The 15,287-nt window shown below is 33.8% G+C and overlaps 1 protein-coding gene and 1 long non-coding RNA gene across 5 annotated transcripts in view; one reads left to right on the top strand and one right to left on the bottom strand.

The window, feature by feature from the left end:
• Positions 1 to 15,287, bottom strand: part of LOC127845077 (uncharacterized) — an 83,265-nt gene that overhangs the window by 41,967 nt on the left and 26,011 nt on the right. The window lies entirely within an intron of this gene.
• LOC127845056 (uncharacterized) lies at positions 572 to 14,389 on the top strand. 4 transcript variants are annotated; one of them, XM_052375696.1, is made up of 9 exons: positions 7,279 to 7,683; positions 7,885 to 7,919; positions 9,803 to 10,318; positions 10,575 to 10,766; positions 11,106 to 11,234; positions 11,932 to 12,060; positions 12,372 to 12,421; positions 13,030 to 13,192; positions 13,516 to 14,389. In XM_052375696.1, exons 3-9 carry the CDS (start codon positions 9,901 to 9,903, stop codon positions 14,199 to 14,201), a joined length of 1,767 nt encoding a protein of 588 aa, XP_052231656.1. In that variant the 5' UTR covers positions 7,279 to 7,683; positions 7,885 to 7,919; positions 9,803 to 9,900; the 3' UTR covers positions 14,202 to 14,389. The 4 variants fall into 4 exon arrangements, with proteins under 4 accessions (XP_052231655.1, XP_052231657.1, XP_052231656.1 ...); XM_052375695.1 differs by lacking the exons at positions 7,279 to 7,683; positions 7,885 to 7,919 and adding an exon at positions 572 to 652; XM_052375697.1 differs by lacking the exons at positions 7,279 to 7,683; positions 7,885 to 7,919 and adding an exon at positions 2,771 to 2,989.

Here is a 15,287-nt window from a genome sequence, read left to right as displayed (position 1 = left end):
TTTTGACAGTCATTTTGATTCTAATGATTTGTCTTATTTTCGCATACTTTATATTTCAAGTCAAATATGTATAATCGTTCGAGCGTTATGCCTATATATGTTAAATTGTACAGATTATCTTTGACTACGAGGAAAATGCCGCGTTTCAAAGCAGTGTCATACAAACGTTACATATCGTCCGACATTGATAACCTTTTTTCGTAATCTTATCTTAATCTACAGGTAGTCTTATTTTAAAATACATATCGAACGATATTATTATCTATATTTAAACAATTGCGAAATTTCTTAAACTTACAGACACACGTCATTCATAATTCTAAGTGAATGCCATACATTATGGGTATGTTTTGGTATAAAGCATGATTAATTAAATCAATGATGTTATCAAAATGGTACAAACCTGTACCACGCACGCGGTGTGACGTAGGACTGGTATCATATGAATACAATTATTGTAGAGGTCTTTATACTATCATCATAAAAGTTACTGAAGTATTTTTATACTCTGCACCTGGTACTTAAACGATATTTAAGATATATAAATAGCATAATCGAATGTCCATTATTAAACAAGCAATTGGAAAGCAAACCACTTAGTTGTGTTGACAGATTTGAAACTAATTAATTTAAGTTAATAGTCGGAGTACCGGTAAGTTATTAGATTTTATTTATTTAAAGATTGTTATACAAGGATAAGTATATCAATCGTTATGTTTATTGTACAATTTGCGGAATAGTTCTATGTGATTGTGTAAAGCTGAACTGATACTGAGTATAAAATTGCTAATTATTTTATCAAGACCATTGAACGTGAGCATGTATTAATTATAGGCCTGTGTGATTCAATCAAGGAAAAACAAACACCAACTAAAATTCACAACTTAACGTAAATTCTATATACTCCAATTACCTTTAGTCGAGAATGACCCAAAGTCGATCACTATGTTTACATTAATAACGCGGCTCTCGTGATGACGTCACACGCATGCGCTCCGAGTATTTTGTTATATTAATATAAATACGCTTGAAAATAATTACAGACACGACAAATATAAGGAAAAAAACAAACAGATTAATTGTATTTAACAATCTTACTTCAACTAAAATAATCCAAATTTATGCCTATTTCTTGCATTTTTTCGGTATTCTTCATTAAACTGGCACATAAATTGCAGACCACTGCGCTTGTTTAAACACAACAAATTCATGTATTTAATTTATTTGAATGAAAATGCTTTAATTTGTTCACGATTCCTAGAAAATGTTGCATGGAACAATCTGTGAACGCACATCGCGAAAATAGGTTTCATGACGATATACACACGTCCAGTGGGTAAGCCCTGTCCCGATTGGATGATATTGCGAACGTTATTTCTTTTTCAACTCTTGAGCACTTTTTCGTGTAAATGTTTCTCAAAAAAAAAGAACGACCGATAAAACAGGAATTTATTAAATGGTAAATAGAAGATATAAGAACAATTAAATTAATCTTTCAGTTTCTCTAAATTTGTTTAGTGAATCGAATTTTCAAAGTTTTGTTGACCTCCTGCCGATTGCAATCGAGTACTCTCGCTTTTCAGATGTGACCTCTCGACTCAAGGTAAACAACAAGCGTAGTGTATGTCATTTGCGGGTGTTTATGGAACTATCGGCTTTGCGTTGTTAAACACGCTGTAAATAAACAATTTTGACATTGGTTGAACGGGAATTAAATAGATCTTTAAAGGTACAGCGTTTATCGCGGCGTTGTTTGAATTAATTCAGAAATTATTTTAGTAGTTTCCTTAACCACTCGACTCAAGGTAATTGGGGGATATGTTTAAAACTATTTACATCGTATAGTCAATATGGACCTAGTATTTCTTTAATTTTGTTATTTAGTATTCATGTGTGTGTGAACGGTGAGAAAAGCTTTATTATATATCATGGGCGTACAATTTTCAAAAAAATATGGCACGTCTAGTTTTGACCAAATGCGCAAGATTTGAAAATTAAAAATATGTGGAGGTTATGTATGCGATGTTACGCACCAAATATGAAAAGGAACTTTGCCGTTACATAGCAATTTTTTTTCAAAAATCTATTTACAGCTCTTTTAACTTCCATGTGCATCGGACTGATATCATTTAAAAACAATTGACAATTGGATGCCTAAGGGTCATACACATTTAGTTTCGTTAAAATTTACCAAGAGGTTTAAGGGGAGATGTGGTTTGACTAAAACGTTGACAGACGACTGTCGTCTGACGACGCACGAAGAATACGGGCGGTTCCAAAAGCTCACTATGTACATTGTAAATTGGAGCTTAAAAGCTGTCCTCAAGGATGTGACATAAGGTATAATACCATTTCATGTAAAAAGTCATATTTAAGGGCCTTATATGTTTCTGTATATTCAGTTCATTTAGACTTCATGTGACATGTTAGTGCATGGTTTGTGTATAGTGTATGTACAAATGACAGCGGAACGTGAGTATTTGAAGACATTTCTTGCGAGATTGTTTGCATTTGATAAGGGTAGGTGTGCACTGGTGTAGATAGATCAGAGCGATTATCGTAGTATTAATAGAGGCGTCATATTACACCGTTTAACAAGACCATCTCGCCATTATTTAAATCAATCCCATTTAAATTACATTTGTGAGTTGAATTTGTATCGTGCTAGGAGTGTGCTAAGAGTACGACATTTATTTGAAATGTTGTTATATTATGGCAATCGGACATTAAAAATCAAACTAATTGATTTGTGTAAGTAAAACACTAGTGACGTGGATTGAGACGCTCGCGATATTTAAATATGGTTTCATAGGAAATGTATTCTTACAAAAATATTACCAGCGGAACATATAATGTCGGGCATGTGTTGTCAGTGTTAGTTTTAGATCAAGTATATTAATGTGTATAATTATTTAATATATATCAGCTCACCCAGCGGCTTTCGGAAAAGAGCGTTTTTCTTGCTTCGTCACCGCAGGAGTCATTACTAGTAGGTTCTTTCTTAACATATGTGATATATATGAATTGATGTGTGTATTGAATACAATTATTTATCCCACTTTTACAGCGAAATCGGTTGATTAAAGCCCCGTTTATTAAATTTCATCTATAATCAACGGCAAGGCTATAATCAATGGCACGAAATGACGTCATCAACTGCCGAACCGGGACTACTTTTTCCCACGCACCTCGTCACCTGTGTTTGCCAAGTGCATCAATAATAAAAACAATCTCAAATGTTTGTCAATCTTAATGACCTTAAAACAAAGGAAAGTAGCAAAAAAAAACGTGTTTTTTGTCATTTATTTTTATTAAAACCTCAAGTATTAGGTAAATTTAACACTATGCAAATAGGTTCTGTTGTTGTTGCTCCCCTTTGAAGAAGTCAGTGCGAGTTGCTCCCCTTTGACCGTAGAAAACAATCGTCTGGACCAAGAAATCCTGTGTTAATTTACAAGCTGTACTCGGATATGCATCCATCTGATTTTTCTTCAAAGCATCTTTTCTACCTGGCAATACGCACAAATGACACTGCATCCCGGTGATTCTTGCGTCAACAATTGGGTGTCAACAAGTTAGGTCAGATGCTGAAGGCCATGGCAAAAGACTCCGGCTTTCTCAAGCACAAGAGAATAACGAACCACTCAGTTCGCAAATTCCTGGTCCAAAAATTTCGAAATACAAATATCCACCCACTGAAACCATGGCAATAACAGGGCACAAAAATGGCCAGTCCTTAACCAATTATTCCAACATATCTGTTGAACAGCTGCAAAAGTGTTCATTCTTGCTCAGTCCAGTAAATGTAACAATCCAACAGTTCCTCTTGTACACCTTCACGCAACGAAACTATGGCCGAAATGCAGCCTAGACAACCACTGTCTACCGTCGAACAAGTTGATCTTGATGTTCGCCCCACCCAGTCACTTCACGGTTCACCAGCGTTCGAACAACTTTGCCTCACAATTCTTTGGTGCCACTTTCAACATTCAAAATGTTAATGTATATAATTAGCTTAAATCCAAGTAATCTTTGTTATTTCGTCACGAAATAACCACATATTATAACAAAGAAGCAAATAATGTGCACCTCGTGATCGACTCGATAGTTTGACATCGAAAGTGAATTGTGTGTGGTGTTAGGCTACGTTGTAAACAAATGTAGTTCCTTGTATATAACAACTTAATGTCATATTGATATCATAAAACTTAAAGATTTGCAATTCAATATGATTAAAATTGTAATTAATAACGCTCGACACTTTGTTACAGAACGATATTCTGATTTAAAAAAATGATTATTTGATCAGCGGTTATTTTTGGAACGCGGACCTTGGTTACACTACAGTCATTATCAAAGTACGACAAACACTCGTGAAAACTTATTTTGTTTAAATAAAAAAAGTTTACTGAATAAAAAGTGGGATAAATAGAATAATAGGTCAGTGTTGATTATAGATCAGGTTTATCATGCTCGGCACGAAAACGAAAAAGCACTCGCCAAGGCTCGTGCTTTTTGTTTTCTAAGCCTCGCATGATAAACCTGATCTATAATCAACACTAACCTATTATTCTCTATGTACAGCATGTACCTTTCTTTTGAATGATTGTAAATATATAAAGCACAAGTGACTTTGAGATGTGTGATCAGTCTTTATAAAACATTGGTTAAATCTCAAGTTCGAAATTATTGCTCATGGTCAATCTTACCTGTTTAATTAATTCAATGTCAAGCGGAAGGATTATTTATTTTGTATGTTAGAACGCACGCACGCAATTGTATGCGTTTTACAAGCTGTAAATTGAACAACACTTGTGTATTTTTGCTCTTTTCCCCATGCCTATAACTCTAGTATACAAGGATCTTATTCAAACCATTTCTAGTGAGTGGAACTCACTATCAAATTACAAGGAACTGGTTTGTTCTGGACAAAACGTTTTCTTCAATGTGTAAAATGCATAAAGAATTTAAATCTACCTTATGTGTCAAGGACAATCAATAGACACACGAAAGAGTCATGTTCATGTGACGTGGTTAGTCAGCCATCAATACCTTGATTTAAAGCGAGTATATACGATCTTTTTACATTTTTGAAACAGAGAAAATGTTGATGAATTTACAATTGAAATACAAGCGCAGAAGAAGTAGTGCCAGAAAATAAACGATAGAAGAGTTTTAATTACAAATAATTTTCTATCCTACAGCAGAACCATACTTCGTGTAAACAAGAAATGTAAACTGATGGGAAATTCCCATTTGTATGTGAATTTGTTCATACGTGACATAAGCAGAAATTTCATTTTGTTCGATTTAATAGTTTAAATCCAAACATAGGGTACTGTGTGAATACCGGTACTCAACCATTGATATTTAACTTCATAAACCCAAATGATTCATCTCGGGGCAAGCATTTGAACCGTTTGGTAAGATTTGTAAAATATTCGTTGTGCTTTTGTTATGGATGGGTTTAGCGGTACATACGACCTTGGTATTTCAAAGTCGTTTCGTGTCAAATTGGGTTGCATTATGTTGTGTGAAGTCGTGTAACGACACGCTAAATATGTTTTGATAGACACTTAGAATATCGCTTTCACAACAACTCCAACATCAAGTGCCACATATATCATATTTTGTAATTGTTTCCTGAAATACGTTTTAAATATGTTCAAGGTCCGTATTTATGTTCATTCGTGTTAAAACGCCAGAACTACATTCCCTATCTCTTTATTGTTTTGAAGTTTTTTGAAGAATTTTTAGCAAATGGAACACACAGAGCCATTAACATTAACATGGTAAATCATTAAGAAATACAACGATAGGAGCTTTGTACAAAATATTCATAGTGTACAAATAAAAACCGTTGTTACTAACACTGCCGGTACATACTCGCTTTTTCAAATAACAACAGTATACCTATTGTTTTAATGATGTGAGCATAACATAAACAGTACTTCTCATGAAATAAATATCACACAGAAATTAAAAAATATCGGATGGTAAGCAATAAAGTTATAGAATAAACAACGATTATTCATAGCAAGTTTTATTATGCCCCCCTTCGAAGAAGAGGGGGTATATTGCTTTGCTCATGTCGGTCGGTCGGTCGGTCGGTCGGTCGGTAGGTCGGTCGGTCGGTCGGTCCGTCCACCAGGTGGTTGTCGTATGATAACTCAAGAACGCATACGCCTAGGATCACGAAACTTCATAGGTAGATTGATCATGACTCGCAGATGACCCCTATTGATTTTGAGGTCACTAGGTCAAAGGTCAAGGTCACGGTGACCCGAAATAGTAAAATGGTTTTCGGATGATAACTCAAGAACGCATACGCTTAGGATCGTGAAACTTCATGCGTAGATTGATCATGACTTGCAGATGACCCCTATTGATTTCGAGGTCACTAGGTCAAAGGTCAAGGTCACGGTGACCCGAAATAGTAAAATGGTTTCCGGATGATAACTCAAGAACGCATACGCCTAGGATCATGAAACTTCATGGGTAGATTGATCATGATTCGCAAATGACCCCTATTAATTTTGAGGTCACTAGGTCAAAGGTCAAGGTCACCGTGACCCGAAATAGTAAAATGGTTTCCGGATGATAACTCAAGAACGCATACGCCTAGGATCATGAAACTTCATGGGTAGATTGATCATGACTCGCAGATGACCCCTATCAATTTTGAGGTCACTAGGTCAAAGGTCAAGGTCACGGTGACCCGAAATAGTAAAATGATTTTCGGATGATAACTCAAGAACGCTTTTGCCTAGGATCATGACACTTCATAGGTACATTGATCGTGACTCGCAGATGACCCCTATTGATTTTCAGGTCACTAGGTCAAAGGTCAAGGTCACAGTGACAAAAATCGTGCTCACACAATGGCTGCCACTACAATGGACAGCCCATATGGGGGGCATGCATGTTTTACAAACAGCCCTTGTTAATTACTTGATTCCATCATAGTCATTAAAAAAGTAATAACAACTGTTATTATTATTATAATTATTATCATTATGAGAAGTAGTATTAGTATTAGTATTATTATTAGTATTCATATTATTATTATTATTATTCATTTTTTTATGTATCATATAAATCTTGTTACTGTTATTATCTTTGTTGTTGTTGTTATCAAAATTGTATCCATAAAACCAACTATAATAGTAATTTGCGTATTTAAGTCAAACACAATTGTTAAAATCGCCGGTAACGAAATAAATCTGGGTTAATGTAAGCTATATCTGACAGCATTTAGTAGACAGCGAAATATACAACGACTGCACGCGTGTAACTTACATAAGGCGCGGTGTCAGATAAAAGATCGTATGTGGGTATTTAACGATATTAAAGATATAGAACTGCCATAAATCGAATGTCCCATTATTGAAGTGTATTAGTAAGCTCAAACGCAGTTGCATTGACAGATTTGAAAGTTATTAATTTAAATTTATAGACGGAGTAAGTTATTTGATGTGCTGTTTTTATTAAAAGGCGGTTATACAAGGGTACGTGAAACTTTATGAACAACTTACGGAATGTTGCTATGCGATTATGTAAAGCCTTACTGATACTAAGTATAACACTTTAAACTATGGCGATGGAAGGTGAAGTGGTATCCAATATAGGCCTGTGTTATTCAATCAACGAAACACGTACACCAACAAAGACTTGTAACTTAATGTAAGTTATTCTATGTGTTCTGTATGTTTAAATGTTAACACAGTCTAGTCAATATTCATCTATTATTTGTTTAATTTTGTTGTTCTAGATTGTTAATGTTTACACTGTGAGCAAAGTTAAATAGATATCATTAGCGTACAATTTTCTTGATTTTCTGATAAAAATTTACAATGTTTTATCGCTTGTTCCATTCACTTCTAGAATGTCTCAATCCAACGTGTGATATGTATTACAATGTAAGTAGACATTTGCTAAAATAGATTGACGAAACATGTAAGGTGCTTATATAAACGTTATATTTTTAATTGCAAACAACGGATCATTGGCGATACTGAATCCAGATTATTAACTAACATTGTTTAACAATTATTGTCTTGTATTTAATTAAAATCAGTAGTTTAAACAATTGGAAACAATGAACTCTTGCTTGCTTTAGAATATAAGTAACACATAAGGTTAACGATTTAGTCTGTAGATATATGAAGTACAAATCGAACAAAATTATCGAAAATCATAACATTTTATTTAATTTTGTAGAAACCTGACATACTATTTTATGCTTGAAGCTAATTAGATTTTCAGAAACCTTTCTGATAAGGGAACAAATTATTATAATTGCGTAATACCAATCTTATGAATCTTTAATACAACAGTGACATATTAGACATTTCAAAATTGCTGGAAAACAGTTTACAAGGAGCTGACAAAACATCGAAACGTGACAAATAAGTGATGACATAGCGAAAATAATTAAAGTCACTAATTAAACGGTAAAAAGTTTAAGTTGGCTGACACAAAAGCCAAACTTTTCAAAATGACTGGCGGTATATCAAACAAGATTTTACAAGTGACACACTCATGGTAATAAACATCTATACTTTTAAATTTAAAGCGGATTATGCAGAAATACTATTCTAACTGTATATATTATATTTGTTTACTGATTACAGTTTGTTTGGTTTCCTAATACAAAACTTTTGTTTGGTTTCCCAAGCTTACGTTTCCTCTAATATAAGAATATCGTATGTTAATGGTCATGAGTGTATAACGTGATCGCGAATAATTAACATTTATTACAAGCAACGCCAAAAGTGAAATCACAAGGTGGAACATTATAATTAAATCATAATTAAGACAACATTCCGTTTAACTTATTTTGTATGGTTATAGTTTAACAGTAAATGGTTTTATGTTGTTAGATTCTATGATTATTACAAAATGTAGATCTATATTAACCTGAAAATGATATACATGAAAGTTTAAAGATGTGTAAGTGATGCTGTATGTGCGTCGGATGACAAGTAGACACCTGTCAATCAATGAGAGTTGATCCATCTTTGGTTTATATTAATCGTGGCAATCAAAAGCAGATGGTTGCATAATATATGGTTGCATATATCTATATTATGAAATAAATGAAATAGACCACATATATTTTGGCAAATGTACACTTTGTGTTCATAAATGTTTAAATTATGCAACGATGAAAAGTAATATAGAATCAAATTTGACCATCTTTATTTGGTTTCATAGATGGCCCAAAATAGTTCCTTTAATGTATTGGACTGGCATGCCTTTGTTCTTTTATATTTTTGTTTCGTAAGGAAAGCAAGCAACGGCTAGTACCATTACATATGTGCGTAAATGAATCGTAATCTTATACTCAAACACAGAGGCGTTCCATATCAGAAATAATTATATTAACATTTGCATACGGTTAGGTATACTATTATAAATATGAACTGTATAATACTTGATGAATATGTATATTTTACAAAACTACATTATCAGTACATATGTATCATGTGTAAACTATCATGCATAAATCCCCAATGTTTATCGACCATGCAACTTTTTTTCTTTATATCGTCATTAACTATTTAGTGTGTAAATACTGTATGCACAAATTTTCCATATGTGCATTAGGCCTTTTGGATGTCTTGTTTAGTGCAACCTGAACATTTTAACAAATAATGAAATCGATTCACCGTAAACCGTTGAACAAACATTTAAAAACCGTGGCTTCACATTAGTGTCAACTGTTTAATTACGGAATATATTATTCAGTATGATAACTGCTTTCATTTCAGTAAATATTTTATTATTTTTTATACCTTAGATGCTACTATCAGTGCAACAAGACCATATAGGGACATTTGAATCTCGTCTCTTCTTGATCTTATACTACTGTCGGACACCTAAATAAACTGAGCAATAATGACAATAAAAGAATGTGTACTGTTGGCACTGTGTGCGATTGTCAACTGCGTGAATGGCCTCCCGGCGAACACATATAGAACAGAAAAAGGTTTGATATGCTACCTATGCCCACCAGGAAAGTTCTTTGTAAGAGACTGTTCGCTGGACTATGAAACAGCGATTTGCAGCCCGTGTCCGAATGGATATTACATAGCAATATCTAGTGTGGCCGAAAGGTGCCAGCCTTGTTCTTCCGTATGTCCGAATACGAATTATGAATCACCTGACGATCAACCGGAAATTATCACTGTCAACTGCACGAGTGCGACAGACATACAATGTGAGTGCAAGCCGGGATTTTGGCGAGAGAGTGGATTCAATGGCATGTGTCGAAGGGCAAAGTTGTGTGAAGAAGGGCGCGGGGTAAAAGCATTAGGTAAATATTATTCTGTGTAAATTAGTATGTTATATTTTTATTCACAATAAAATGAAGTTAAAGCACAGTGTTTTCAAAATAGCACAAGTATTTAAATGCGGTATGAAGACACTTCATCTGTCAATAAACGGGTTATCAAGGGGTTTGTTTGCTTCTGTGTTTCTTTTCTGTTTTTCGTCGTTTGTTTTTCATTAAAGTCCTTTCTTTATGACGAAGCATTATGCATGCGTGATGTTATGTAACATATATTTTTCAGCCACGGGGAACTCTGACACCGTCTGCGAACATTGTGAGCCCGGTCAGACGTTTTCAAATATGTCGTCTGCAAACGAAAAATGCCGGCCTTGTACACAATGTGACGCTCTGATGTACGTCGGACGTGTATGTCTACCAAACAGAGACACAGAGTGTATTCTTCATTCGACGATTATTACAACAAAAACTACAAGTGTGTATACATTTAACTTCAACTTTCCAATTTGTATGTTGATTGTCTCTACATAATCTCGTTCAAGTTTTATTTAACCAATGTCCGCAGGTAAGCTAAGTCTTTAGCGTATATTCAAATACACCGATCATTTGAAGTATGTATGTGCAATCATGTTCTTTCGAATGAGGGTATAACTTTTTCAAAATATAAAATGCCAAACGTCCGAATTCAAAGGAAATTAAAAATAATGACGAGATGGATTATGTCAACATTTTACCATTAACAAACGAAATAAAGAAATGCTGTATAATTCGGGCACATAAATTGATTACAGAATTTTATATTCTTGAACCACAGCTTCACTAAACAAACATGGAGCCCAAAAGACGTTACACCTCGGCATAGGTTTAGGTTTTGGCACACTTTTTTTTGCTGGAATAGTAATTGTCGGAGTGTGGTGTCGTGTAAGGAGGAAACGTAAGCATGGTGAGTTATATTTGCTATTATTAAAGTACGAATATATAGTCACTCGTTTTAAAATCCGTTGTGATGCATATATTACCATATGTTATTTATGAAATTGGTCATTTGGCGTAAGCACGAGCTTATTTTTGCTCTTCTTATCGTGTCTATACGACTAAAATGATAGTCATCATATTCTTAACTATTTATTGAAAAGTATAATCCAAAAAAAATCATATGTTTATTTTATAAGAAAGTAATTATACCTTATGAAACTTAACTATTCCCTAAAAGCAAAGATAGTATAAATCATACTAGGCACTTCCTGGTCAATAACGGCATACTGTAACATAAATGTATACATATTATATAGGACCTTCGATTTCAAGTCATTGTATAATCGTTTAAAATATAAAAGAAAGCTTTTATGTAAAGGACAAACGTGGACGAAGTAAACACATAAATACAAATGACGTATATAAGTATATAAGCTTATTTTATTATACGACATTAATATATTAGTGAAAAGATAATTAAATTTAATGTCTTTGTTTTCATCACGGATACAACTTAGTTGTAACAGTTAACGTTTTACAATTTACACGGTCTTAATGAATTGCAGTAAGTTTTCATAGCAAACATTTTTGTATTGGGCTGAATGATGGGCACTTACGTCATATACAACACTGTTTCATTTCTATACGTAACATTGTTTTTCCAGCTTATAGGAGCTCGTCAAAGGATCAGCTTAGCTCATCAAAACGCACACATAGCAGCGAATCAGATTTGGATTCAACGTCTAAAGATGATGGATTCAATGAAAACTTATCTAAAACGTCTGCTTTGAGAGGTAGTCACAATATTCCTACCAACCTTTCATATCAGTTGTTATAAGTTTTTTTCACAAACACAAAAAATTCTTTTTCTGTGAAAATGAGTTAATCAAGTTATTGTTGGTAAATATTTTAATGGCACGGCTTAATATAAGGTAAGGAAATTAAGTATTGGCTTGTGTGACTTACTCCAAGGCAATTACCTGATATGTAATGTATTTGCCTGCGTTCTATATGTTATTAACACAATTTCTCATATGAATGAATATTTGAAATCTTTGATGTAGCAAGGTGTGAATCAATGTAGCATCTTCTTCTTATGCTTCAGAGAGTGACCATTGTATCTCAGGACCATCCGGTGACCGTGGCATTTTGAAGGTAAAAGATATATATGTATTATTTCAGTTTGAACACTTTTGGGTGATTGGAAAACACGTTTTCTGTCAAACAAATCAATCCATGCTGCTTCAAAGATTTACAAAACTACTTTAGCTATTAAACTTTTCTCATTTAAACTCATTATTAGGTGTGTTATGTAGATCTTGGGATATTGTATTGCCAGAAATATTAATTCTTTATGCTTTGAAATAGTTGAATTATATGTTATAATTATTCTCATTTAGATAGAAAACTATTGATAATGACTGCTGTTAACTCTTTGTAACAATTTTTCAGTACGAATAGTATAAGGCGAATTTCATTTGTTGTACCATGTCGAACCATATGTGTAAAGTTTTAATCTAGCACATGAACACATTTGTTTAGGAAAGAAAATTAAAATCAAACGTTTCATACAACATATGTGTGTAAATAAAGCAAAGAACTGCGTTTAAAATACGCCACTGAAAGGAATGCTACACTTGACGAAAGTCGAATGGTTACATTTACTTTTACTAAATGGAGATATTGCCGAATTCGAGAAAGACATATTTTGCTTTTTTAGTGTAAAGGTAATAAGGTAAGTCTATTTGTCTTGTTTATTTCAGAAGGAGAAAGACAATACATTATCTCAGTGTATGATGGATATCTACCGTGATAAGATGTTATCAGTAGGAGCCATTGTCAGATCTAACGAGGTGGTTGGTACCGGATTTAGAGTGGGAAAACAATGCATAGTAACTGCTCTGCATGTTGTTATGGAAATTATAGGTAAATGCGCAATGAGTCGTTTCATGCTTTATCTGTGTGTTGCAAAAATACATGGAGGTTATAATGTGCTAGCTGCCTTTAGATTACTCAGTGGCATCACTTGACTGCACACTATTTATGCAACGCAAGCATAGAATATGAATTTTATTAATTCGTTTATACTTTATTATATATTAGATAAAACATATAGCTGATTAATATGGTATATATAGTATTCTTGTATGCTATTAATGTGTGTCGTTTTACAGTTTAAACAAGAACTTAAGTTTTGTATTTACAATTGCACATGATAGCCAACATTATAGTGTGTGTGCCTTTTACAGACCCAAGGAAATGTGGAGAACACAACTTTTCCAAATTAAAAAAAGCGTCTATTGTGTTTAGTGATAATCCGTTCGATCCATCGGCCAGGCACTACAACTTCAGCGCAGAGAGTTTTTATTTCTATGAAGATCTGGATGTTGCTATTCTAGAAATACCTCACCCCGATGGAATGTTGCCCAAAAAGCTCACACTTAGAAAAGAGCCAGTCGATCTTGTCGACACTGTTTCATTGATTGGGTATGGTCACCCAGGAAATTCAAATAAGCATTTTGAGAACAGTTGCCAAATTTTATACAGCAATTCACACGAAATTAATTGTGCACACACTGTTTTCCGCAAAAACATTGACAAATTCCGGACAGGCTTGCTGCGGGGATATGATAGCTCGATGGTGGAAAGAGGTTATCAGGGCCACGATTCTCCACATTTAATACTGATGCATTGCTTTATGGAACACGGCGCATCAGGTTCACCTATTCTGGCCTGCGTCAATCCATCAGAAGGAATCGTAGAAGTTGTTGGGGTGCTTACTCGTGGCTTTCCTGAATTTTATTTTTGTTTGGACAAAAGGCATAAATACTATCTACCTGATAATTGTAGATTTGAAGCTGGCCCCCGCATGACATCTATATATGAACGTATGACTAGCCAATCGAACGAAATTATGGCGGATTTGTTTGGTTAAAGTAAATTATATGTATTTCATTAATATTAATTATGAACTACACACAATTCACAATGCTGATATAAATTGTCGTTCGCATTAGTGAATTATTTTGATTTAGAAGGTAACACTTGCTTTTGTATAGCTATGATATCAGTAAACTTTGAAAAAAATGTCAAGTCGTATTATAATAATACAAATATATTTTACTAATTTTTCTAAAATCTCCGGGCTCCGTCTTCTATAAAATATGGCTTAATTCTGAAACTCATCTCAGTAATGTTGAAACTCAGTTCAGTTCTTGCTCTACCTCACTTCAACGCTTTCTCTATTTCTCTTTTTCCTTTTAGGTATAATTACACGCGCTTTGGGGTGCACAAAACATCAAATCTAAAAGGCGCTGTTGAATTAAGCACATTAAGAAAAAAATAATTACGCCCACCCACATTATTTATGAGTGATTTATACATTATACCAAACGTCGGATTAAAAATGAGACAGACAAACATTCCAAACATGTACTAAACGGTTTTAGACTACACATAATTATAAGAAATGTTTAATTCAAAAGCTATAAATCTAAAATTGGACATGATTTGCAATTTGTTAATGTCCAAACATACACAAAATGGCAAAGTCAACCAGAGTATACACTATCTTACTTATTATAAAAAAATAACTTCCAGATGTTTTAGTTCTTTACATTTCTTGTTTAATAAATATCGGTAATTAGACTAAAACTGTTCCTATTACTATAATAAAACATTCTAAATAATGCAAAAGTTTCTGTAAAAACAGTTGTGACCTTGACCTCGTGATGACGTACGCGACCCATACAATCATCACATTAAGCAAAACCTTGTTCATGTATATTCTATTCCCCAAAAGGGAAGAGGGTATATCGAGCGGACATACAAAACTGACACAAAAACGGATACTTAAATTGCATCATGGGATAAAAATTAGAGCCAATGTGCACTCTCCAAAGATAAATAAGTACATGAACTATATCCCTTCTGCATACATTGTATTTTCTAAGTCTGCCCAAACCTAGTTCTTCAAGAGTTTAAGGAACATAAATACTCAAAATAAACGACTATTTCGATA

The sequence above is a fragment of the Dreissena polymorpha genome, chromosome 9 (assembly GCF_020536995.1).
Source record: "Dreissena polymorpha isolate Duluth1 chromosome 9, UMN_Dpol_1.0, whole genome shotgun sequence".
Lineage (NCBI taxonomy): Eukaryota > Metazoa > Mollusca > Bivalvia > Myida > Dreissenidae > Dreissena > Dreissena polymorpha.
This window is presented reverse-complemented; position numbering and strand designations above follow the sequence as displayed.